General features: G+C 44.8%; 1 protein-coding gene across 1 annotated transcript in view; it reads left to right on the top strand.

Annotated features, from left to right (window-relative positions):
* Nucleotides 1-27,714, top strand: part of LAMA1 (laminin subunit alpha 1) — a 395,343-nt gene that overhangs the window by 46,419 nt on the left and 321,210 nt on the right. The window contains exons 2-3 of the mRNA XM_029591028.1: nucleotides 19,967-20,137; nucleotides 20,361-20,473. Of these exons, the coding sequence (XP_029446888.1) occupies nucleotides 19,967-20,137; nucleotides 20,361-20,473 (284 nt within the window). The remainder of the gene's footprint in view (nucleotides 1-19,966; nucleotides 20,138-20,360; nucleotides 20,474-27,714) is intronic.

Raw genomic sequence — 27,714 nt, forward strand, 5'->3', positions numbered from 1 at the left:
AAATAAATAAATAAATAAATAAAAAAAAGCTCATAGGTAGAAATCATGGTTTATGCTCTTAATTAGGTTTTTTTTTGTGTGCATTAACCACTATTTGTACACAAAAAAATGTCTGTGCAGAAATCATATTTTCTGTACAATAAATGCCAAATACATGACCCCCCTCCAAGACCATGAACTTCAGGTTCAGCCCCATAGACTAATACAATCCCCAGAAACTTTAATCCACATCTGTCCAGGAGTTAAATTTCCAGCATTATGAAAACATGAGTTAAGTTTACACACCTCTCTGCATTGGGGAAACATAGAATTGATGGCAGAAAAGGACCGATGGTCCATCCGGTCTGCCCAGCAAGCTTCCCATGCTAGTATCTGCTGCACTGTTCAGGTTACCCCCATGCATCAGTCAGTTTTGCTTGATGTGCTTTGCTTATGGACTTGGCCATAGAAGCAGTCCTGTGTTTTTGGTTTTTTTTTCGTAGTGTCTGAGCATCAGTACCCCAGCCTGTAAAAAAAAAAAAAAAAAAAAAAAAAGTCATGGCTCATGTTGCTTGGCCCTGAATCCAAATTTCTCTTCCCTTTCAGCCCCCACCCCCCTCCTTCGAAGCAGAGAGCAATGTTGCAGTTGCATCTAAATAATCAAGGCTTAGAGGTAGATTGTAAAAGCCTTGCGCACGCAGAAACGGCCACCTATGCTTATAAGTGGGCTGCATGGGAGCTATGTAAATTTTAAATAGTCGGGAAGAGTGCATGTACATCGATGTACAAGCGCCCAGAAAAAAGGGCATGGGTTTTCTGGAGGCAGGGCCAGCACTGATGGGCATAGCCCTAATTTCTGAGAGCGAGAGAGAGACTATGAGGCTGAGTCTGATACTCTATATATGGACCATTGTAAGGGGGCACTTTGATTCGGGGTGGGTTGGGGTTAGGGGGGATAGTGCTACAGACACACTTGACCTCATTAAAGAAATGTTAGTCCTTATAAGTGATGAAAGGAGTTGATTTGTATAATGCAGCTAGCAGAGACTGCCGTGTACAAATCAACTCCTCTTGTTAGACTTCTCATCACTTATAAGGACTAAAATTCTTTGTCAATTTTACAATGAATACCTCAGAATGTTTCCATAACATCACCTCCCAAAACTGACCCCGAATCAAAGTGCTCCCTTATAATGGTCCATATATAGAGTATCAGACTGAGCCTTGTAAAGAGTCTCTCTCACAAGAGATATAGTACTTATTGGTCAAGGGTAGTAACCACTGCATTGTACTGGTAACCACCATGCATGCTTTTTTCATTTCCTTTAGGACTTGGCCATAGAAGCAGTCCTGTGCTTTTTCCCTTATGTCTGCATAGCAGTATCCCAGATCATGGAAGCTGGAGCTCTCAGTTGTCTTCTGAATCAAAATCCTCTTATCCCCCTGCCATTTAAGTGGGGAACAATATTGCAGTTGCAGTAAAAGCATCAAAGCAAGTAAAGCTAATGTCTTGTTTAACACTGGATTTGAATGGAGGAGCACTACTTTGTGCGCACTGTTTTATTCACTGCCGTGCTCACACAAAGACAAACTGATGCAATAAGTTGTGCCTAGCTTAGTGCATGAATTTATTTATAGTTGGGTGCGCATTTTGGGCGTGTAAGAATAGTTTCCGATGCAGTAAGAAGATTAATGTACCCAAAATTTGTGCCCTAACAAATGTGTAACTGAAAGTGCCCAACGCATGTAGATGAAGATTTTAACTATTACCACCCGATGGAGGAAAGCGTGCTCAATGCATTGTTTTTTTTAACATGGGGGAATTTAACTCCATCTCCAGAGGTGAAGTAAAGTTAACTCGCAGTCAAGGGCTCATGAGAAACCTTAAACATGGTCCTTTGTGTTGCGATAAATGTGTCCTCCTCCTTAGTATTGTTCTGACTCTTGAATCTACTGCTTGCGATGGAGAAAAATATGGGGTAGATTTTTAAAAAAAGCGCGTTCGCGTACTTTTGTTTGCGCACCAGGCGCAAACAAAAGTACGCTGGATTTTATAAGATACGCGCGTAGCCTATAAAATCCTGGATCGGCGCGCGCAAGGCTGCCGATTTTGGGCAGCTGGCGCGCGCCAAGCCACGCAGGCTGTCTCCGTTCCTTCCGAGGCTGCTCCGAAATCGGAGCGGCCTCGGAGGGAACTCTTTCTCCCTCCCCTCACCTTCCCTTTCCTTCCTCTACCTAACCCGTGCTCCGACCCGGGGGCTGGTCCGAAGGCCTGGACCACGCCCCCGGGCCGGCACCACGCCCCGGTCCCGCCCCCGAAACGCCGTGCCCCGCCCCGAAATGCCGCGTCATCGGGTCCCGCCCCCGACACGCCCCCTTCCGAAAACCCCGGGACCTACGCACGTCCCGGGGTTCTGCGCGCACCGGCGGCCTATGGAAAATAGGCGCGCCGGCGCGCAAGGCTCTGCTCGCGTAAATCCGGGCGGATTTACGCGAGCAGGGCTTTGAAAATCCGCCCGTATATGTACATTGATTTGATAAAAAAAGAAGCACGCTTTTCTTATGACCACACAATTTAGACACCCAATGGTCGCCTGAGATAAAAACCAAAATTGAAATCAGCACCTCTGCAAAATAACCAAAAAGAAGCGCGATCAAAATGGATGCTGGTATTGAACACCCTTTTGCAATTGACTCCTTTGAGTGCCAGACACGCATAATTCTCCCTTAGCGTGTCCTTTTTTATGTTGCCCCGATTTCCCCTCTCATTTAAATGCTGCGTCGGGCTCACAGGGGATGGGATGTGGCCGCACCCGTGTTAGGAAAATGGGCACTCAGTACGAGCATGCATCTTATTGCATCAGCCCCTTTGTGCGCTAAGCTTGCTGCATTGGAAGGGAAGTTGTGCCCGCAGCCTAGAACCCATTATTATACCCTGAGCCCTCCAGGGTGAGGAACTACGTACCGTAACTGAATGTAAAGTGAGTAATCTTAAAAATAACAAAATAAATCTAGTACATGCAGTTCATGGACAAGGGGCAGATTGCTCTTGCACAAAGCACTGTTCATTGTTTGGGTAAGACTGCAGTTGGAGCAATTGCAATGTTTAGTGTCTGCACATCTTATTGTGTTTCTGGAAGGAAATGTGTGCTGCTGTATTAAAATTCTTGAATAATAAATGTTATTAAATCTACTACATTGTTTAAATATTTCTGTGAAAAGAGCTTCAGTTGAAAATATGTTTGAATTGGACAGGAAGAAGAGTTGGAAGTTTGGCCTTCCTCTGTCACATTCCTGCTGTTGACAAATGGAGAGACAGCAAAAATATGCAAACTTTATCAGGACAAAAATGCACATTTTACATTTTATTGCTGTGTCTGTGAGGCCCTTATCAGACCCCCAAGGACAAATTTACCAGCCGTTAAGGACTGTTTGTTTCCTGTTTAATGGCTGCCTTTTGTTATACTGTGGGAACAAAGTAGCATCTAACAAAAACCTCTCACACCAGGACAAACTTCAGGTCATGCTGTGCAGTGCTGAATGGTGCTCAGAAGAAATAGGTATGTTTATTCAAGCCCTGAAACAATTCCTCTTCTCACCCTTCAGGTGGTAATTAGGGTCTTAAATTGTTCCAGTTTTCACCTTTTAGTTTTAGGGATGAAAGAGAAAACAGTTGATTTACATTTTAGAGAAAAATAAGTATTAACATTTTTTTTCTTTCTCAAGTGAGTTCTTTTCTCTCTACCAAGTTTTGGTATCTAATGGAATATCTAGGCAAATATATTAAATACAGCCTCTTTAATCCATTTTAACTGTGCACAATAACTGTTATGAAGACTATATTCCGTTACCGGAATTTAGATATCTTCATACTTATGCGCAATAAAAGACTGCTGTTAACTCCTTTTAAGTAACTGAATACCAGTGAAATAGTATACCACATGGACAACAGTAACCAATTAACATGGGTCATCATTCCCTGTGGAAAAATGAAGTTCCACTAATTTCTGCTGCTAAATTAACTGGTGATTATTTCAGTGCACTTTGTATTACATACTGGGGTAGATTTTAAAAAGGTGCGCGCGGGCGTATATGTGTGTGTGCTACCTGGCACACGCACATGTATGCCCGATTTTATAACTTGCGCGTGCAAAGGGGTGCACAATTGTGCACCTTACGCGCGCCCAGCCAAGCTGCCTTCCCCAGTTTCCTTCCCCCTAACCTAACCTTCCCACCCCCCCAAATTTTCATCTTACCTTTTGCGCCTGCCTCTGGGCAGGCGCAAGTTGCGCACGGCGGCAGCCTGCCAGCATGCGATCCTTCGACACAGTGGCAACGGTGAGGACATTTTGCTATCAGTCTAGGAGCTGTGAGGTGTTATGTTATATAGCAGTTAGGGACTACCTGCATGCTCTCACAGCGTTAGAACAAATTCAACGGAGAAAACCCCAAATCAGAAGAAAACCTACCTCTACAGATGAGCCCCGCTCTCCTGTGGTGATACCCTCGGGTCCCTCCCCCAGTTGAGAATTCCCGAGGTGATTTCTGTGGTCCCTCGTAGGTAAGCCTCGGTCTGGCAGCCAATCCGCGGCGGGGACCCAGCCCCGCGATCTTGGGCGCGGCTGAGAGGCAGCGGGTGCATCCTCGAGCGTGGCGGTGAAGGTATTTGCCCTCTCCCCCCGCAGCCAGAGACCTCCCGGAATGAAACCGGGAAGCCCCGAAGACAAGGTAAAGTAGAAATCTTCTTCATAGACTCCGGTCTCGGAGGTTCGAGGAGTCGCACAGGTCGCCGGCCGGGACCAGTGCCGCCGGGTTGATCCGCCCTAACAGGGCCAGGCCCTGGCTAGATCCAAGGGTCCTCCCATGTGGAGACCCTCCGATGTGGTCGCCATATTGCCCGCGTGGTTGCTGTCGCCATCTTGGTCCTATTCGCCGCTCTGTCTGCCGTCTCGATCCGGGTGCGCAAGGCTAGCTAGGCACACAAAATACATGTGAGCATAAAGTTACACGGACAAGTGCCGTGTGCATAAGTTATATGCGCATCGCTTGCCTACCGGGCTGGGTGCATACCTGCGACTTGGGCGCACACCTGAGCGCACAACCCGGATACACATCTTAGGTGCACCGGAGCACATAAGGATTTATGTGCCTATACCTATGGCACCACCGGAAATGGAGATCAAGGCTCAAGGCCTCTGCCCAGCATGCCACATTAGAGCCGCACAAAACAAAGAGGCCAATGCCCTGTGCGTTCAGTGCAAGGAGGCCCTGGGAGATCCAGTCCAGGGCCAGTCCCACTCAGGGCCGAGTACTAGCTCCTCAATGAGTACCCCAGACCTAGCAAATTCCAGCGGGACACCCCCTCAAACAGGGACCTCCAGAGACACGGCGCCCCTTAGCTTGGACCCAGCGTCTATCTCATGAGTGGAATTCTTCAAAGGCCTACACACCAGACCTCTCGCCATTTTCCCCTGTTACAAGCCGTCCAGCAGCTAATTGACCTGGAAATGAGTGCTCCAGAGTCCACATTCAAAGGGGGACGAGCTATGGCAGCCATGTACCCCTTGGACCCGGCGGCCAAAGACCTTCTGACATGCCCAAAAGTGGATGCCGTGGTCTGCGTGGTCTCGAAGCGCACTACTATCCCAGTGGAGGGAGGCGCAGCGCTCAAATATGCTCATGACCGACATCTGGAATCCATCCTTAAACAGTCCTTTGATGTCGCCGCTATGTCCCTACAAATAGTGGCCTGCTGCACCGTGGTAACACGTGCCTATCTATCACAGACCAGGAGCAACACCCCTGGGGTAGCCATGGAACCATCAGTATCATTCCTTGTGGATGCTGCTTCCGATCTGGTGCGCACAGCGGTCAGAGGAGTGTCATCAGCTGTGGCAGCCAGGAGACAACTCTGGCTCCGAAGCTAGTCGGCCGACGCATCTTCCAAAACGAGACTCATAAGGATGCCCTTCAAAGGATCCCTCCTGTTCGGCAGCGAACTAGAGAAAGTGGCTAACAAATGGGGTGAGTCCCCATTGCCGCAGGACAGGAATAAGAAAAACCAGCGACCCTTCCCCCGGTCCTCCAGGGGCAGAGGTTCACAGCGCTTCAACCCATACAGAAATAATTATCAAGCGCCCTGCCCTACAGGCAGGAAAAAGTCCTTTCGAAACAAGCAAAACAAAAGGGAACCAGTTCGAGTCCAGGCCCCAGCCGCACCCCACAATGAGATTCAGCTGACCCGTCCAAGGGAAGAAGCCATAGGGGTCAGACTAGCCCTAATCTAACTCAGATGGGTTGAGATAACTTTGGACAAGTGGATCCTAACATCATTCAAGAGGGGTACTACCTGGATTTCCTACAAACCACTCCGAACAAGTTCGTGGAATCCCCCTGCCATGACCTCTCCAAGAGGGTGGCAGTGAAAGCTACACTGACCGGACTACTGGCCCTCGAGGCCATAACCCCAGTACCTCCACAAGAAATAAATACTGGACATTACTCCATCTATTTTATCGTCCCCAAGAAAGAGGGGACATTCAGGCCCATCCTGGACTTCAAGTCGGTCAACCGCTACCTGAGGATTACCCGCTTCCGCATGGAAACCCTATGTTCTGTAATAAAGGCTCACATCCCTGGATCTTTCGGAAGCCTATCTACACATCCCAATCCATCAGGAACATCAGCGCTTCTTATGCTTCAAAATCCTGGACCGTTCTGAGACAGTGGATTCCATCGCGATAGAAGTGAGCGCTGTAGGGGTCTCATGTGAGCTCACGCCCATGGACGTCTGTGGTGTGAACGTCCGGGGTTCTGTGGTGTGAACGTCTGTGGTGTGAACGTCCGGGGTTCTGTGGCTAACCCTTCGGGTTAGCCACAGAACCCCGGACGTTCACAAAGATCATGGTGATGGTGGCGGCAACACTGAGAAAGGAAGGCATCCTCGTAACCCTTACCTAGACGATTGGCTGATCAGGGCGAAATCCCCAGAGGAAAGTCACCAAGCAACCAACAGAGTCAAAACTCTACTGGAGAGCCTCGGATGGGTGGTCAACACAAACAAGAGTTGTCTGCAACCCTCACAGTCTCTGGAAATCCTAGGAGTCCGATTTGACACCAAAGAAGACAAGTAAGTCTCCCACAAGGAGATCAAAACTGAGGAATCTGTTACAAACCATGCTGAGCGAACCTCGCCCCACAGCATGGGATTATCTACAAGTCCTCGGTCTGATGGCATCCACACTGGAAGTAGTGCCATGGGCGTGAGCTCACATGAGACCCCTACAGCGCTCACTTCTATCGCGATGGAATCCACTGTCTCAGAACTACGCCGTACATCTACCGCTCCCGGGCAGAGTTCGGACCCAGCTACGATGGTGGCTGCAGGTCAGCCACCTGAGCCAGGGAACAAGACTATCTTAACCAACCTGGACCCTGCTCACCACAGACGCCAGCCTACGAGGATGGGGAGCACACTGCGAGGAGCTAACCGCCCAAGGGCAATGGAACGCAGAAGAGTCGGGATGGAACATCAACCGCCTAGAAGCACGGGCGGTCAGACTAACCTGCCTATGGTTCGTTAACAGACTCTGAGACAAAGCGGTCAGAGTAATGTCTGACAATGCCATAACAGTGGCCTACATCAACCATCAAGGGGGAACCAGAAGCCAACAGGCATCTCTGGAAATAGACCCCCTAATGTCGTGGGCGGAAGTAAATCTCCAGGAGATCTCGGCCATCCACATCACCGGGAAAGACAACATCACGGCGGACTACCTCAGCAAAGAAAGTCTAGACCAGGAGAATGGAAGCTGTCGTCCGCAGCGTTCCAAATGATAGTGAACCAGTGGGAGACATCAGACATGGACCTTCTGGCAAACCGGTCCAACGCTCAAGTACCCAGGTACTTCAGCCGCAGGTGGGAACCTCAGTCCCTGGGGATCGATGCCCTGGTACAGACTTGGCCATAGGGGACTCTATTATACGCCTTCCTGCTGTGGCCCCTATTGGGCGCAATCATTCACAAGATTCAGCTACACAGGGGACTAGTACTTCTGGTGGCCCCGGACTGGCCAAGAAGACCGTGGTACGGAGACATGAGAAGACTACTGGCAGGGACACCCCTGCCGCTGCCTCCACACAGAGACCTGCTTCAGCAAGGGCTGATCCTTCATGAGGATCCAGCTCGATTCTCTTTTACGACCTGGCCCTTGAGAGAGCTCACCTGTGAAAGTGTGGATATTCGGGGGCTGTAATCAACACCCTACTCCGAGCACGCAAGTTCTCCACATCTTTAATGTACATAAGGATTTGGAGAGTATTCGAAGCCTGGTGCGAAGACCACGACATCATACCATGCTCAGTCAAAGTTCCCATGATCTTGGAATTCCTGCAGAATGGGCTACAGAAGGGTCTGTCCCTCAACTCCATCAAAGTACAGGTGGCTGCATTGTCATGCTACGGCACCAAGAGCGAGGGCGACAGCATAGCCTCTCACCCAGACGTTTCACGCTTCCTGAAAGGAGTCAAACACATCCGCCCACCCCTAAAGTGGCCGGTACCTCTTTGGAATCTCAACCTGGTGCTGGAGTTTCTAGCAGGAGCCTCCTTCAGGCCCCTCCGAGGACTGTGTCTCTATTAACTTTAAAAACATCATTCCTGCTGGCAGTTTGTTCAGCCCGCCGCATTTCAGAACTACAGGCACTGTCCTGCCCTGAGCTGTTTCTTAGTCTCACCCCGGGAACTATCCAGCTACGCATGGTCCCTTCGTTCCTTCCTAAAGTGGTGTCGAGCTTCCATCTTAACCAAACCATCTCACTACCATCACCAGATGAGTTTAAGAATTTGGAAGAAGCTCGTAGTCTACGCCACCTCAACATCGGCAGACTTCTATCCAGATACCTTGAAATGTCGGAACCCGTATGAAAAATGGACCACCTATTCGTCCTTCACAGTGGGAAGAGACAAGGAGAAGTGGCATCGCGGGCAACCATAGCCCGCTGGATCAAGGAAGTCAACAAGGCGGCCTGTGTAGAAACAGGCAAGCTGCCACCTCTACAGGTTAAGGCCCATTCTACTAGAGCCCAGGCAGTATCCTGGGCAGAAACCAGAATGTTGTCACCCGCCGAGATTTGCAGGGCAGTGACATGGTCCTCCATCCACAGCTTCTCCAGGTTCTACCGCCTGGATGTTCAGGCTCGGGAGGACACGGCATTTGCAAGGGCAGTACTAAGTGGGTCATGGGCAGCCCCCCCATCCGGTTCGGGAGTAGCTTTTATACATCCCAATCTCTCAACTTAGCTTGATGGACTCTCTACCTGGGTAACATCAAGCTAGGTTGAGAGAACATTGCACAAATCTCATCTTTGGGTGAGTTTCCTCACTCCAAAGGTCATCAAATCTTCACAAGAGAGCACTGTTCTGTTCGTACGTCTCACTTTGAATGTCAAAGTGGCTCCTAACCCCTACACTAATACCTAAACCTCACCTCGAGTTACTAGGTGGGCCTCCCATAGAGATATAAATACCTATCTAGTGTGAGGGCATTATGGCTAGTGTCTGTCTTTCTGTCTGTCTCTCTCTCTCTCTTTCACTCACTCACTCTTACACTCCTAAACATGGTCCTTCCAGTGGCTGTATGTAGGCAATACATCAATTCTGGCACTTATTGCAAAGTGCAAAAAAGTTGTCACAATTTGCACTAAGATAGCACTTTGCAAATTGTGATAAACCTCCTATTAACTTAAAACACACTCCTTTTCCTATCACTTGCGATATTTAGTGCATTTTGATAAATCCAGGCCTAAATTAGGTGTATATATTCACTGCAAAAAATTGAAATAAACCATGCAGAGCACTATTTGAGAAATGCCATAATTTTTTGTGAATTTTTAGAATCCCATTTGATGAGATATAGCAGTGTGATAATGCAGAGTTTAAATTAAATTACATTGAAAACATGTGAGCAAGGTCTTTGGCTATCATCTGTTGTCAATTTAAAAGATCTAGGTGCCTAAATTAAGAAGAGATCTTCCAAAATGAACATTTGTTTTCCCTGTTGAGCACCTAAATTTAGGATTCTAATTTTACTAGGCTATTAAATTTAGGTGCCTAAAATTAGGTCACTAAAAAGTGAGTAGCGCTAGAGGCAGATCCAGGTTGGGAATGATCTAGGGTTTTGCAGCCAAGATTTAATGGTAAACAGAATGCAGTGTTTATTTAGGCTGCAAAATCCCAAGGAATAGATACAGTATAGGGTGAAATTCTTCTAAGCACAAAAGAAGAGCAGAGTGATCGCATCTAATGATCTTAAAGAAGCTTTTAATTAATTTAGTTTAATCTAGCTTTTGTATTTAATATTCAGATTTTTGTATTGTTTTATGTTTTGTCTATGATTATATATGTTATGGGAACTGCCCAGATTTTTTAATTGGGTGGGGTAGAAATTTTATAAATAAATAAATGACCAAAGGTGGAGAAGGCGACCCCCAGAAAAAGCAGAAAGATGCTGGGGTGCAAAATGAGAGAAATGATCAGCAGAAAAAAAAGGAAATGATATAGCCTCCATGTAAGTCGCTTGTGAAACCTCATTTTGTAATACTGTGTACAATTCAATTCTGTAGCTCACACCTTCAAACGGTTATAAACAGGATGTAGTCTGTTCAGAGGGTGGCTACTAAAATGGTCACTGGTCTTTCTTGTGAAGCATATGGAGACAGATTTAAAGAATATGCATGAGATTTATTTGCATGCACTAACTCTTGGGATATCCTGAAAACCCGACTGGCTAGAGGTGTCCATAGGATTGGTTTGAGCACCCCTGCCCTAGAGGGAAAGGGGGCATGTGATTGACATTTAAATACCTGCAAGGTATCCATGCACAGGATGTGGTCTTCTTTCAGTGGAAAGGAGGCTCTGGAATGAGGGGCTCTTGGGATACTCAGAGGTAAATCCAATGCAATACTTTACAGAGAAGGTGGTGGATGCATGGGACTGCTTCTCAGTGGAGTTGGTAGGGACCAGAACAGTATCTGAATTCAAGAAAGAATGAGGCATGCATAGGAGCTCTCTGAAGGAGTGGTAGGTATCCTAGAGATGGGCAGACTAGATAAGGGATATGGTTTCTAAGATCAGCTGAAATTTCACCTAATTTAGAGCCTGATTCCCTAAGACATTTCTCCCATTCTGTGTCCATGGGAACGTACGTTGTGTTCAGTTTTGTTTTTTTTTTTTAATTTAAATAGCCTCTTGCTATACTTTTTCTCTTTCATACTTGGTTATCTGCTTCATTTCCATTCTCCCTAGCGGCAAGAGAATGGAAATGAAACTGTGGTAATCTGCATGAAGTGGCAATTTCAGCTCAAAATTGCAATGGAATGATTCAGTCAGATCTTCGAGAAAGCATTGGATTAACATGCTCAGAGTGTCAGTTACAACCCTATAAGGCTTTGTTAGTATTTTGAAAGGTTGGGTGAGGGACATGGGGGGGGGGGGGGGGGGAGGGGAGTGTATATATGGCTCCATATAGGAATTTATATATGTAAAGTAGAGAAATTGCTGCTGGGGCCATATTAGTCTTCATGTTACTATATAAAACACCTTTTTATTAAAATGTGCTGAGTGTTATGTGTTGATGCACACTGTTACTAAACAGGCCTCATTGAGATTAATTGGTCCTGTTTACTAACAGTACTCAGAAATGCATGTATGATAAATAGTCTTCTAAATTGACAGAATTGTAAAAATCCAAATTGTGGCTAAAAATATGTTGGTTATAAAGGATCAAATCTAATAGTAAAGCTTCTTGGCCTAGAACTACCAAACGGGAGAAAATCCTTACTGATTAGCTTTTGAGTAGGACCTCCTGTAATTTCTGGAATGCACAACACTTCCTCTGGAATGCCACACACTATTTTGTTTAGAAAAGGACAGGTTAAAACAAACTGGAATGCACCTGGGAAACATTAACAATGGATTAGACTTTGATACTTTTTCTAGAATCTCTAAATAGGTTTAGTTGACTTCCAATACTTAATTTAATGCTGAAATGCTGATCGGGCAAGTAAACCTCTGTAAATATTCAGATTCCTGTGCTGAAATTTTCATTCTCTGATAAGGTCAGTGCTCACACTTGCAGGCAGAAAAGCTTTTATAGCACTCTTAATGGTCATATATGTTTTAACTGAAAGTGCAGTTTATTTAACATAATATTATTTAATGAACATAAGATTAACCTCTCTGGGAGGATACTGCTATGATATTACACTTTTTATTTTATGGTGCAACACAAAAGGTTGCAAGTACAGTATCTGGGATACATAATGATAAACAGGTTTTCAGATTTCCTGAGTCTATTATACTTTTTGACTGCAACAGCTTAATATTTCTATTTAAAAAGCACTGTACTCCACCAAAAAAGTATCTTTAGTAAGAAAGCATTCTTCCATTTAAGGCTGAGTTTTAAGACCTTTGATGCTAAAATATCTATTAAGTTCTTATTACAGGAAGAAATATCTTAAGCAATTTCAGTTTCCAAATAATACTTTGAAATGGAAGTTTGTATTCTATATATCTTTAATCCTTCCCCATACCACCATTCCAAATTTCTGTATTTGTTACAGAACTAGATCTAACATATATGTGAAAGAGTCCTTATCTCTGTGTGGCAAAACCCCCCCCAGCAATTATCTTCCCGAGTATTGAGTTTAAACACTTTTTTTCCAGCGTCCAGAATGCTCTTTTAAGCCAAAAATAAAGAAAAGCAGTATCCATGGGGTTTAGCCATTGAAACACATGACTTGCTCCCAAAAACATTCCTTTATGCAGATTCCATATAGGCCTCTGTCTTTTTCCACATTATTTCTATCCCTAAGCAATCCCCCTCCTAATAGCCCGATACAGTAAAGTGCGGCCGCGGTTACCCCACTAACTCGCTTTCTACTCACTTTCCGGCCATGTTAGCCCTTCCTGCGATACACTATCCCCTTTAACCCATCCTCACCGCCTCTTTAAATCACCGGGTAACCCCTTCCGCCCGCGGCATGTATATTAGATGTAAACCATCGAATTAGCTATTCCCTCCCATACAGTAACGCGCGCCCCGACTATCGCTATTTTACCCTGCCGTTTTGCCGCGCGTTTAACCTGCTCATTTACCGCCTACCCTTACCCCTGCGTTAGAGGCAGGGGTAAGGATAGGTAGCAAACTTTCCCACAAAAAGAAACCTAAAAACCTAAAATCCCCTCCTCCCGAAGCTACTCGACATGTTATCAACTTACTTTTTGTTGCTTTCAGCCCCTTCAACCTTCTCTGCCGTCCTCCGGAGGGGGCAGCCAGCGGCGCGGCCCCCCCCCCCCCCCGCGCAGGTCCCGGTTCTCCTGGCTCTCGACGATGTTCCCGCAGGTACTCCAGCTCGACTTCTGGCTGACAGCAACCCCCCCCCAAAAAAAAGACTGAGTTACGGCCTTGGAAGCGAAGCGAACTTTCATGGGCTTGAGCGTCCAAATTGACGGGCGCTCAAGCCAATGAAAGCACAGGGACGGCGAAAGCGGCTTGCAGAGGTGTCGTCCGTCCCCCCCCCCCCCGCGCGCAGGTCCCGGTTCTCCAGGCTCTCGACGATGTTGCCTTTGTAACCCTGCCTGGATGGGCGCACACACAAAACTTGTGAGCGTCTGGTGCTGATTCAGGAGCACAGTGCTAGTCTCTCAGTGGAGTTCACTAAATGAAGGATCAAATAGATGGTATACAGGACCTGGGCCCAGGGGCGAGGGGTGAGAATTCCTGAGCTGGACAGGGAACCAAGCCACACTGATCTTCCCTTTGTGAACCCCTTCAGAGTGGTCTTCCAGCTTTGTCCCCAGAAGCTCACAGGATTCGATAAAGTAGGAGCTCACTATAAAGTATATTCAGTCAACCAACTTTTATTTTCTGGGGTTGCCAGCAGTCCGAGTTTATAAAAGGAATTTTAAAATACACTGATTAAATTAGTAGTTCATAGGCTTCCACAGCATCAGTTTTCAGACAGAACAACTTATTATTCAGAACTTTAATAGTACAAACTATTACCTTCCAAAAAGGTATAGACTACCTTTGTAACTTCCTTGAATTTCCTCCTGCTAAACACCATTGTCACATTTAGCTCCAGTTTGGTTTCCAGAATATTCATTTATCTTATCACCTTGATTTCTTCCAATACCCTTGCAAGATTTCTTCCAATACCCATGGAGTTTCCCTGGGTTTCCGATCTCCTCTTTTCAAGGTCCTCCATGATGGTGGGACCCACAATTTCTCCTTCTTCCAATCAACCCAGATTGGGTCATCTGTTATTTCTCCCTGCGGAGAAACCTTATATACCTTGGGCCTTTCCTCTTGAGGAGGAAATCCCCCTTCAGAGCTCTCCTTTGGAAGGAGGCACTCTGGGCACACCAGCCTTCTTGTGGCTGTCTCCAATAGTCTTTCTAAACTTCAAATCCAGGATTATGTAGACCCCATTACAACTCCCCCAGAGGATCTTTTTCTTAATACTTTAAAGGAGACAAAACGTTGGGTAATTTTAAAAGAAAAGCGCATGCAACCATAAAACATGTCTCAGCATGCAAGTGGAGAGAAGCTGCAATTTAAAATGGTGCTCACGCCTACGTGCATATCATTTTAAAGTACCCCTTCCACACTTATTTCAATTAGGCCTGTAGTGGCTTTTACCTGCATATGCAGGTGGATTTGAAAACATACTCGCGTGAGGGAAAAAAACAGTTTTTTTCAAAGTAGTCCATCAGTAAGCCCAGTTCATATCGAGGTCTTAAAGAGTGCGCTGGTTCTTCATCCTGTTAGCCCCCCAATTGACCCAGAACCCTCACACTGTGCCAAACGCCTTAAAAATCAAGATCTCCAGTCTTGATCCTCATCAGGACCAAAAGTAAAGTTAGGCGGATGACAAGTGGACATGCGCCATGGTCAGCTTTTTTAAAATGTGGATTTACATGCTTAAGTCTTGACTCTACCTTGGAACACCCATGCCCTGCCCCTTTTCTGTCCCATTCCTGACGCTCGCATGGATTTGTATAAGTATACTTCATGGCTTTTTTAAATATGCGTTGCGAGCGCATGTGCATTATTTGGCTGTTTTTGTGCGAGCAATGCTTTTAAAATCGACCCGTTAGAATTCAGCCACCACCTCTCCATGGACTGTTAATTGCACTTGCATTGTACAATTTTACAATACATGATGCCATCTAATGACAGTCAGATGGAACTACTTCATTAGTAATTCTCCACAACACAACTATTTACAAACCCCAGACAAAGATCAAGTGAACTCTCCCACTCAGAATCCTTTCTAAGGGACTCTTCGGTGACTAAAGGCTCCATTTAGGAGGCCTGTCTCATCTTGGTGACTTGCTACTGTTTAATTTAGCAAACTGTTCTAAAACTTCCTTTATTGTCATCTTCATTTTGAGCCATTTCTTTGAATTTATCCCCCAGATATAACTCTGGCTTGGGAATCTCCCTTAATATTCTCTGTAGTACACACTGATTCAAAGAATTCTTCCATTTTTAAAACAATATAGATGTTAGTGTCTACATTGTGTGTTATTTATCATATAGTGTAAATATACATTCTTGCATACAATTCCTGAACTAAAGCTTTCTTAGAAGATGTTATTAGCCTTCTGTTTATGACTTGTATTCATTCATCAGAACTATTTCCATATTTTATTAAATATTTCTTCATTTTTGTTATATTAGCATATTTCTGCTTTCAATATTTACGCCCTACTAACTTTCTTCCTCGCTTCAGTGACTTGAACTTCACTATAATGATGCCACATGCTTGCTTTTTCTTTTTCTGATTAGGTATTATTAGGACTGCTTCAACCAAAAGCACTAAAAAATGAACAGATTTTATATAAACATGTCCGACTTCCCCAAGCTCAGGAAAAGAAGTGACATAGCTCTGTGTGTTTGTATTGAAAGTGAAAGAAACAAAAACTGTAATTTATTTGCTTTGCTTTCATTTTCAGTCCAAGATGAAATAAGTTTAGTTTTGGTTGTAATTTGACCTGTGTGTATAGCTGTGAAATTTGAAGTTAATTTTTGGTTTGGATTGTCATGTCAGTGTATGTACCTTTCTGCTTGCTAATCATTAAGAAATATATGGAAAGCATTAATCACAACTTTGAAATAGTTATGTTTGCCTAATATTCCATTGGTATTCAGTCATTGTAACTAATGAATGTTATAAAACAATTTAAAAAATGGAAACTAGTCTATCCCACATCTCTGGAAATCAGTAAAGTACTTATATCTCGACTGTTTTAGTTTTGGTCATTGTAGCTTAAAAATGGCTTGGTACAACTAGAAATGGCACAAAGAAAATTCTGTAAATAGAATACATTTCATTAGAAGAGAGACTCAAACTCCCTCCAGGAGTCTTCGTTTTGGAAGAGATGACTGAGTGGCAATATAATATATAAAATCAGGAAAAGTGTGGAGAATGTAAATAGGGTGTGTGATAACATGTGAGTGGTCTTTGGCCTTATACGAGTGCCCAGGGGTAGAATAGTCTGGACCACAGCCTTTTGTCCACAGAACCAGCTTTATTTAGAGCATAAGAGAAAACAGGTAGAAAGGTCTGCTTAACTCAGCAGTTTTAAATCAAAAGTTACAGCAGTAGTCAGTCTTGTCATAGGAGCTTACTTCTCCTTGTTCCCAGGGCCTTCCTGTTCCCTCCTGAGCCTTCTTTCTTATTCCCTTGCATAGGGAAATGCCCTGGGAGCAGAATTGCTCTCTGGGCTGTGCCTGAAGGCGACCAGGCTAAATGCCTTGTTCTGGTCTTTTAAGGGGTCCTGTTATACACTCATTTTACATACCCTCCCAAGTGCCTGCTTCCCCCCGGGTTACCTCCTGGGGAAGTGAATTGCTGTTTTCCTTTACAGCCGTGTAGGGTAGGAGTGGGGATCCCTATGCCAGAGAGTACCTTCCCTTGGCCAAACTCAAGGGAAACAATTTCGAGTGTGGCTTGTTGAATGTTTCCAGGGTTACCCCTCTCCACTCTTTCTGAGGAATCAATTATGTGTTCCCAGAGTGTCCAGAGTTCTCCTTTGTCTTGGCATCCTTCATATATTGCTCCCTCTGATCATGTCACCATGCAAAGTAGAGACAGTGAAGTCCCTGGCATGCATCTTTCCAGTTAACGACTCAACTTTTCTCCTTGTATTTAGGAGAATATTAGCCTGTGTAAGGATCAGTGTCTCATACAAGTCACTAAGAGTATCCAAGCTCCAGGCTTCTCTCTTCACATTTTTGTAGAGCTGTTTGATACCCTCAAAAGTTAACTTGTCCTTTTCCATGAGAATAAATTCTGGACTTCCCCAAGGGAAGATCTCTAGCAAGGACTCTTCATAGTTGCTTGACCCTGCGTTAAGTTGGGCTCTCAGAATTTCAAACTCTAGGAAATCGCATCCCAGGACAACTGGATATGAGGGCTTGCTGAAGTTTCCCCACTTCAAGGCTGGCCTCTCCAGCTGAATTTCCCAGTGAGATGTGTGATAAGGCCCCACCGCTGGTCTTCATAAGTGTATGCTATAGTCATTGGTGGTTCATAATCCATGTAGCCTCGCTTTATTGGCTCTATCCGAATGAGGGGTGTTTCACTCTAATAATTAACTAGAGCCTGTGCAAGGACCCCATCCAGCTCAACTGGGACCACAAAAGCACAAAGGCTGGGGTCTCTGCTCTGTGCAGGCACTTAGAATAGACATCCCACTTCTGCCACTATATGTAATAAATTGCGAGCAGTCTTTGGCTTTACAAGAACACCAGAGGACGGAATAGTCTGGATTATGACCTTTTGTCCACAGAATCAGCTTTATTATTTATAGCATAATAGAAAACAGGTAGAAAGGTCTGCTTTCCTCAGCAATTCTGAATCAAAAGTTACAAAAATAGACAGACCTGTTGAAGGAGCCACCTTCTCCTCATCCCCAGGGCCTTTCTGTTCCCTCCTGGGCATGCTTAGAGAAATGTTCTTGGACTAGAACTTCCCTCTGGGTTGTGACTGAAAGTGGACCAGGATAAATTCCAGATCCTGGTCTTTTCAGAGCTATTAACACTCCTAAAGATGCTGCTATTCAATATGCCTCCTCATACAAGAACAAGGGGGCATCTGATAGAACTAGCAAGCAACAGCTTTGAAACAAATCAAAAGTAAGTATTTCACATAGTGCACAGTTAAAACATTTTGGAACTCATTACTACAGAACTTTGAGGAGTTGGATAGCAGAACTTTGTTCAAAAATGTATTAGAAAAATTTATGGAAAATAGATCAGTCACAGGCTGTTTAACATAGTCATACTTGTCCATCCCCTTGGGTTTAATACATCCATAAAGTAGGACTACTAGAAAACAGAAAGGTCTGACAAGGAGTGGATCACTTTACACGTCTTGTTCCTTGTACGTTTCTAAGCACTTGCTGCTTGCAATGGTCAAATAGGAAGGTGGACTAGATAGACCTTCTGTGTGACTAGCAGTTTTTACATTCTTTTAATAACCTCATTAAAATTATTTGAGGTTTGCCTTGTTTGTTTGTTTTCAATTAACTGAAGCATGTGTCGGTTCTCTTCATATACGAAAATCAAGAGCCTGGGTTAATTATGTCCAGTTGATTCAAGGTAAAGAAACAGTGTAATAAGGTAATGGCCAGTGCTGGATGTTAAGATGCATAGAGGGAAGTATAACAAGGCAAAAAAAATAGATGATAATACTTCTGTACAGGGTGTTGGTGAGATTGCACCTAGAATATTGTATCCAGTTCTGAAGGCGTTCAAAAAGAAAATAGGAAGGCTAGCAGCAGTCCATTGAAAGGGTACCACAATGGTGCAGGGTCTACCCCGAAAGCCATATGAGAAGAGACTTAAGGACCCATATATTTGTCATACATGAGAAGAGAGGTGGGGGGAGGGGAATGATGCGGAAATTAAAATACCTCAAACATATAAATAAGGCACCAAAAGCAAACCCTTTTCAGAGGAAAAATATGGGGGCAGATTTTAAAAGCCTACACACGCCGGGCCTATTTTCAAAAGGCCCGGTGGCGCACGTAAGTCCCGGGGCTTGAAATAATGGGCGTTCTGGGGGCGGGTTGTGGGTGGGGCAGGGCGGTCCGGGGGCGTGGGCATGGCCAGAGGCCTTTCTTCGGCCGCTGGGCCTGGTGATCGCGTGCTGGCACTTGGCTGGTGCGCGCAAGTTACGCCTGCCTCTGGTTACGCCTGCCTCTGGCAGGCGTAACTTCTGGGATAAAGGTACGGGGCTATTTTTTTTTTCAGGCAGGGGGTGGGGCAGGGAGGGGAAGGTGGGAGGGCCCGAAGGAAAGTTCCCTCTGAAGCCGCTTCGATTTCAGAGCAGCCTCGGAGGGAACGGGGAAAGCCATCAGGGCGCGTGCAAGGTGCACTAGTGTGCACCCCCTTGTGCGCGCCAACCCCGGATTTTATAAAATGCGCGCGGCTGCGCACGCATGTTATAAAATAGGGCGTAAATTTGTGCGCACCGGGTAGCGCACAGAAATGTAGGCCGCGCGCGTAGGTTTTAAAATCTGCCCCATGGTAGAATAAGAGGTCATGGGATGAGGCATCATGGAAATAGTATAGGGAGCAACATCAGAAAACGTGTGGTGAATGGCTTTCTAGGGAAGGTGGTGGAGACAAAACCAGAAACGAATTAAAAAAAAAAAAAAAAAAGTAACTGGCAAAACCAGTAACTGAATTCAAGAAAGAATGAAATAAGCTCATATGATCCCTAGTGGTAAACAAGTGAGAGGAAGCCAGTGATCCAATAGAATCTATGGCAATGTACCTGGTTTGAAATTGGGCCGACTAGATGGGCCTGTTTATCCTTATCTGCCACTGTTTTCTGTTTCTGTGTGTTAAGTATCTTGATATAAGCCTAAGCTGTGTTTTTACCACTACCTCGCTTTTGTGGCTTTCTTCCAGGTTTGTTTCCGGCCATTCTGAATCTTGCCAGCAATGCACATATTGCTACCAATGCCACCTGTGGCGAAAAGGGGCCTGAAATGTTCTGCAAACTGGTAGAGCATGTGCCGGGCAAGCCTGTACGCAATGCACAGTGCCGACTATGTGACCAGAACAGCGTCAGTTCCAAAGGTAAGTCTGACATCTGTAACTTATTTCTCTTATTTTGTTTCTTGCTTCAGTCTACACAATATGATTTTGCATTCTGTATACGACTGCGTAGTGCCGGTGTAGGTTTTGCTAATCGTCATTTATTGAACTATCCATATGGAAAAAGTACTTTTTTAAGACTGACTAACTTTATATGCAGAGTTCTGCTTATGGCTGTGTCTATTTTCCTTTCATCGCTTTCCAGAACACCACCCCATTTCAAATGCTATAGATGGTACCAATAACTGGTGGCAAAGTCCGAGCATTCAAAATGGGAGAGAGTACCACTGGGTCACAATTACCCTGGACTTGAAGCAGGTAGATATATGATTATTGTAGTTTGAACTGCTGTGCTTGAGGTTTTAAGGTCACATTTGTTTGTTTAGCTACTTTTTACTATTGGTGAGAAAAGAAAATTTAAAATTTCTTTGGTCACTCTCTCTGTGTTCATCTAGTTGATTTAACTTATCCTTCTCTCCGTAACAGCCCTTCAGAATTCCTTAAAGAACTTTCAAGCGTCTATCTCCCGGAGGGAACATACATCTTTGCTTACAGAGACCGTATTCCCTCAAAACTACCTTTTAATAACATGGGTTTTAAAAGGCTGGTGGTGGAAGTGTGCCTTTAAGCTATTGTAAAAATAAGATTGTATATCCGCTTGTCAGTGACCTGTGATCTGTGGTGTAATTATGCTAGCACATAACAATGCACCGGCGAATGAACCCCGCTACATCCAGAGCATCAGGCAAGCCTTACACAGAATTCTCCATAGATGTTGAGAACTTTGGTGCTCAAAATATCGGCTCTTACTGAGGCGCTTTTGCTTTTTCGGCCTATAAGGCTGCTCTTCTGAACAGTGCTGAAAGTGCCCTTAACTGTTTCTATGTAGTTACAAGGAATTTGCTTCAAATTTATCACCATTTTAGAATATGCAGTAGGATATCTGACACATTTGCTTTAGAGATGTAGCATTAAGTTTTATTTTAATAGTATTCAGAATACACGAGTTTTGTGCTTTCCATGCAATGTTTTGTTTCACGTGTTTTAATATGCTATTGTACCGGGTAGTGAGTGCAGGGCCGGCGGAAGCACCAGGCGAACTAGGCCTGGGCCTAGGGCGCCGAGCATTGGGGGACACCGAGCCGCTGATTGCTGACATGAAGGCTCCACCAGTGGACCTGACATGAAGGCCACCAGTGGACCTCATCCCACTGGCTGCTGAGCAGTGAACTACTGCTATGCTGTGTACCGGATACACACAGCAAGAAGATTGGCAGCAAGAATATCGGGCTCACGTCACCACGGCCCAAAGAAAAAGGTCGTGTCTAAATGTGCAGGTGCTCCTCCTCCTTCCTGCCTGCGCGGCCCCGGAAGAAAAATGTTGCCGGAGCCGCATGGGCAGGAAGGAGGAGGAGCATCAGCCGCGTGCAGAAGAGGAGCAGCGCTTATGGGCCGCCGCAAATCCTAAGTCGCAGCGGCCTGAGAAGAGGAGGAGGCCCGGTAACAGGGCCACCGCCGATCCCACATTGCCGTCTGCTTGAGAAGATCAGGGCCACTGCAGAGCCCATCCTGCGGTGACCCGTGAAGAGGAGGCCGAGAGGTGAGAGAGAGGCTGAGGGCCTGTAGAGTGTGTGTGTGTGCATGTATGAGTTGAGTTGAGAGACTGTGTGGGAGTGAGGACCTGAATGTTTGCAGGATCAGTATGTGAGAGCATCTGTGTGTGTGAGAGAGACAGCATGTGGCAGTGAGAGCCTGTGCTTGAGCAAGACAGCATGTGTGAGTGAGAGAGAGCCTGTGTGTGAGACTCAGACAGCATGTGCCAGTGAGAGACTATGTGTATGAATGATTGTATGAGTGAGAGCCTATGTGTGTGTGAGGAAGAGAGAAAGCATGTGAGAATGAGAACCTGACTGTGTGTTTGAGGGAAGAAGACAGATGGAGAGAAAAGAAATAGAAAAAAAGACAATATAAAAGGAATTGGCAAAAAAATAAGAAAGGAAAGGTGGGGGGAAAAAAGCCTGTGGCCAACCGATTAGAAAACTAAGATCAGAAAGCAAATGTAAAAAAAATAAATTACTTTTTACTGATTGGCACATGTAATCTTTGGGAATGTGCAAGAGTAGCACTTTCTCTATGCGGATCTCAATGTACAAGATCAACATGGAGGAAGTGGAAGCCCACGGGGCCTGCACAGAGGAGGCAGCACAATGGGCTTCAGTGCCAGTAGCAGCAATCAGCGCCTCCCCAATAGCCACGCGGCAGCAGTGACAGTGGCAGCAGAGGAATGAGAGAGGCTCTGAGGTTGCTGACAAAAGAAAGAGAGGGGGGTCTGCCTTTAGTGTGTGCATGTGTATGAATGGGAGTCTGCCTGGGGTGAATGTGTATGAATGAATGGGAGTCTGCCTGGGGGTGTATATGTGTGAATGCATGGGTGCCTGCCTGAGGGTGTGTCTGTGTATGAGAATGAATGGGTGTCTTCCTGGGGTTTGTATGTGTGAGAATAGGTGCCTGCCTGTGTGTGGTGTATTTGTGTGTGAGAATGAATTGGTGCCAGCCTGGGGTCTCTGTGTGTGAGAATGACTGGGAGCTTGCCTGGGTGTGTATATTTGTGTGTATGTGAGGGAGCCAGTGAGAGTGAGAGTATGAGTGTGTTTGAGAAAATCCATGTGAGTAAGAGTGTGTGGGGTGTATGTGTGTGGGGTGTGTGTGTGTATGTGTAGAGGGGGAGAGAGTATCTTACAGCCTGAGAGTGTATCAGTGTCTGTGAGAGCGAGAGGTTATGGTGGGTATAAGAGCATGAATGTGTATGTATGTGACAGTGTATGTGTGAGAGAGAAATGACATGTGAGTATGTGTGAGAGAGAGAGGATAACCTCCTAATCCTTGACAATATCAGGGTGACTGGAAATCAAGAGCTCCCATGTATGGACAGCAGGGGCTTTTTAAAATCCTTCTTAGTTTTAATTATTGGATGTTATTTGATATATGTGCTGTTTTGAAATATTTTATTGGTTTTAGGAAATTGTAAAAAATGTATATGATTTTAATTAATAGAAATTCTATTTATTAGTAGTTTTAAAATATTCTTTTATTAGTATGGTTTAACTATTATAACTGATGCTTTATGTTTCTTGATTTTATTGTTTTATGAGGAATGGTGGTTCTGTTTTACCATTGTTAATACACAGAGTCTGGTTTCTTGGGGTTTCCATTTCAGTTTTTTCTAATTTGTGCTCCTTTATTTTGTATTCTGTATTTGGTGAGGGTCTGTCTCTGCTCTGTGTGTGTGACCATGATGAGAGATTCTGCTAGCATGTAGTGTCTGTATAGGGATCTATAGCAATCTGGTTTGTTTTGTTTCCTCAGTAGGTGGTGTATTGGTATTCTAGGACCCAGTGTAATATTTACCCTTGCCTATTCACAGGTAGGGTTATTGTTGTTTGAGTCCTTGGTGTTATTACTGTTATGTTATGATGGGATTGCAGTATAGATTTTGAGTGTCTTTTTTGCGGGGTTTTGTGTTAGTTCACAATGTGTCTGGCAGTGGAAGGTGTTTGTGCTGCTGTTACTGTGAGGTGACACCAGCATTTGAAAATATCTTTTAGTATGATGAGCTGTAAGGGAAACATCCAAGCTCCATTGTTTGGGGGAATTTCAGTGGATGCACAGAGTTACAGAACTGGAGGTGCAGGATTTTTATTGACATTCTGTCCCTTCCTATAAATTCCAGACTTCACTCTCATAATCCATATAGAATTAGTTGCATGAGGCTATCAAATAATTTTGTAGTAGTTTTACTAGAAGTGTGAAACTGGCCAGCTTTTTAAAATTACGCAGAAGACCCTTTGGACTTTTTTATTAACACTTTTTTTATAACCAATTTTAAAGCACGGGGCCATGCTATAGAGGTGGGTGTGATGAAGAAATGTCATTTTGGCTCCCCCCCCACCCAAATTCTTCTGTCTAGAGATGCCACTCATTTTCTGTGACCTAAAACATTAGTACAAGAAGGATTACGGGGGGGGGGGGGGGGAGGATGCTGGAGAGGCGCACAAATGCATTGGCCCCCGGGCACCGGAGACCCTTGGTGCGCCACTGGGTGCGAGCCATATGGGGAGTGGAGATTTGGCGGGCCGTAAGCAGTGCCCAACCTGCTCGTGACCCAGAAAACCACACAGTCAGCGGGCATGATCGAGAATGAGGTAGAAGCTGGGGCTGAGACCGGGGGGGTGGTGGCGCAAGGGGGGGCACAAGGGAGAAGACTCGCCTAGGGCACCTAATCCCCTTGCACCGGCCCTGAGCGCATGCACATGGACGTGTGCGCGCAATCTTTTAAAATCTACCCCTTAACTTGGGTAAATGGCTTTTGAAAATTGCTATGATAGTATGTTACATCTGTATGCATAGCTCCTTTGAAAATTCACCTGGTAGTGTTGCTATCAGTGTGATGTAAAAGATAAACTCTCAAAATACAGATAACACACCAATTTGCGCCATTTCCATTGTCATCCATCAGTTATTTTTTAATATTGTATTAGCTAAGGTTTTTTGACCAATATAATTGCTGAATAATAGCCTTTTGTGTTAAATCCCAAATGTCAGGGCAGGCCTCTATTTTTTGTTTGCAAAGTTTACACTGTGTTTGGTTGGCAAGTGAACAAATGAGATGGGGTGACAAGAAAGAGGCATTACATTGATGTCTTGTTAATTCTGTTTTGTCAGCCCAGAGGCGAAGCATTGATGGATGCTGGTCTCTGGCCTTTTAAGTATGCATGACTCTCTTTCCATTCCTCGCACAGTTGCTGTTCTCACAAACATGCATGTTTCAATCATGTTACAGTTTTTGCAAAGACTCCGTACATTTCCTGTAGGGCAGTGTAACCTGAATAGAGTTTGCTTTTTCAGAAAGGATTTGGGGTTATTATGGCTGAAATATTATCGACCTATTTTTTTGTATTCTGTTTTTTTCATTCTTGAGGCAGTATTGTGTGTTGGTTTTGTAGAAGGAACTTAAAAACCTATTACCACCGTTCTGCATTTTAGTAAATACAGGTACTGTTTCAGCATTTTAGTGATTCTCATGCTGGTATCACAGCAATCCATTTAAATTATGGATATAGCATATTAGGGATGTGCATTTGTTTTTCACGAATTAGACAATTTCAAGGAAATTGTCTAATTCATCCTGGTTCAGGAGAACCAAAAAATGAATGCAATTTTTCTGAAAATTGGCGACCCCCGAAAAAAAACCCAAACCCCCAAACTGCGAGAGAAACTAAATTTCCCGCGGTGGGCCGAAAATGAAGCCCGAACCGAAGTACAGTATCGCTGCACATCTCTATATGCCTACGGAAACAAATAAGTTAATATTTGTTTCCGTAGGCACCTAGTTAGTAATGGTGTTGTAACACAAGTTGACTGGGGTTAACATATTGAAGAAATGCTTATAATCTTAATACTAAACTAAAGGAAACTTCCAAGTAACTCTGCTCTACTACCTCAAGCCCTCAAAATATCAGCGCTACTATTTCTGGATTCTGTTCCTCCTCCCTCTACAAGTTTTATTTGTAGGACTGCTTTCTTTTTTCCTCCAGATATATATTTTTCTTATTTTTCAAAATGTTTTCAAAATTATAGATGTGCATTTTTCAAATTTTATGATCAACTCTAAGAAAAATAAAAATATGCTCTTCTAAACTATGATTAGTTATACCAACTATAAATATATCTGAAAGGCTCTGATCCCTATGAATTTTTCTTTTTATGTAGCTGAGAACATTTTGTTGCTTGACTCTTGACTTGTCCTTCATGAAGACCTAGAACTATGCTAGTATGAGACTTTTGTTTTGAGACTACCTTGACCTTTTTGGGTAATCGGAATGTGAGACTGTTAGACTCCCTTGTACTTTAACAATTGTTTTAACTGCTAAGAACATTTTCCTAAAAAAATATCATCAAGATCTTATTTTGCTCATCTTGTTTCATATATGTGCACTAAGGAGAAAATTTTCAAAACGTACACGCGCGCGTCCATATGCGCGCACTACCTGGCTTGCACACATGGACGCGTGATTTTATAACATACGTGCGCATGTTATAAAATTTCAGGTCAGCGCGTGCAAGGGGGGCTATAAATTTGCAAATACGCACAGCGACGCATTGGGGCCTTCTCCAGTTCCCTGCCAGTCCATTCCAATTAAGGAGTGGACTGGGAGGGAACTTCCCAACCCCCTACCTTAACCTCCCTTCCCCTTCCCCTTCCCCTATCCTGCCCTCCCCCATCCCTATCCTAACTACCCCTAATTATTTTTAACTAACCTTTTGCTCCTGCAAAGGAGCAGGAGCAAGTTGCACATGGCAGCTGTACCGGGCGCTTCTAGCCCCGCCCTGGCCTGCCCCTTTCAGAAAGGCCCGCGCTTATGCACGTACTGGTCTTTACGCGCGTGGCCGGGCCTTTTAAAAAAAATAGGCTTGGCACGCGCTAGGTCGGCCACACGCGTAAAGGCCGGATTTTATGCACGTGGCCTTCTGAAATTGCGCCCTTAAGGTATTTGAAAGCTTTTCTTATTTAAATGCTCCTCCCCTTTATTAAACAAGGAAAATTGGCACTACTGCTGCACTTGCCCATGTGCAGCCGGACATCTGAAGTATGAATGCAATCCATAAAAGTACAGAAGCAAAAAAGAGTTATAGGGTAGAAGATGACAAAAAAAGGCCAGCACCAGAGAGTGCCGCATCCAGGCTATGCATGATCCCCCATCCCTTTACGCAAAGGTTAAATATGTACTCGAATGACATTTGGAGCATATATGTTTATTGGTTTCCATTTGTAGGGTGATACATGTTTAGCCCCCATCCCAATCCACTCTTGGGGACAGGGGCTCACTGGGAGCATCCTGGAAAAGGGGCAGGCCCCATGACTACATGGGGGTTCCTGCCTAGGGGTGGAAGAAAACAGTCTTTCAAGGCACTCTTTACCTGGGTGCTATCAAGCTAGGTGAGAGTACATTGTAGAAATCTCATCTTTGTATAACTTTCCTCATTCCATATCACATCAAATGTTCACTGATGTGCACTGTGCTGTTCAAATGTCTGACTGTGCATGTAAAACTGCACAGTCAGACATTTGAACAGATCACCCTAGATCACCACTAAACCTCACCTCAAGTTTCTAGATAACTCTCCTATAGTGGTATAAATAGATGACTAATGTGTGTGCCACCCAAGAGGCTCTCTCCCTCTCCCTACCCAAAATGGGATTTGCAAAAAAAAACATTTCAGGCATAAAGCTAGAAAAAAAGGTGTAGTTATTTCCAGGATTATATCCCACAATAGCATGCATAACACGTGTTGTGCTATTGCACACAGTGGGCCGGATTTTAAAAGGGTTATGCGCATAAGGTACGCGCGTAACCCTTTTAAAACCCCCTTGCACACGCCGAGCCTATTTTGAATAGGCTCGGCGGCGCACGCAAGTCCCGGCGCCTGCAAAAAGGGGTGGTCGGGGCGTGGCCAGGGGACATGGCTTCGGGTTGGGGGCGTGTTCAGGGGCGTGTGGG

This window comes from Rhinatrema bivittatum, chromosome 2 (genome assembly GCF_901001135.1).
Source record: "Rhinatrema bivittatum chromosome 2, aRhiBiv1.1, whole genome shotgun sequence".
In the NCBI taxonomy this organism is placed as follows: domain Eukaryota; kingdom Metazoa; phylum Chordata; class Amphibia; order Gymnophiona; family Rhinatrematidae; genus Rhinatrema; species Rhinatrema bivittatum.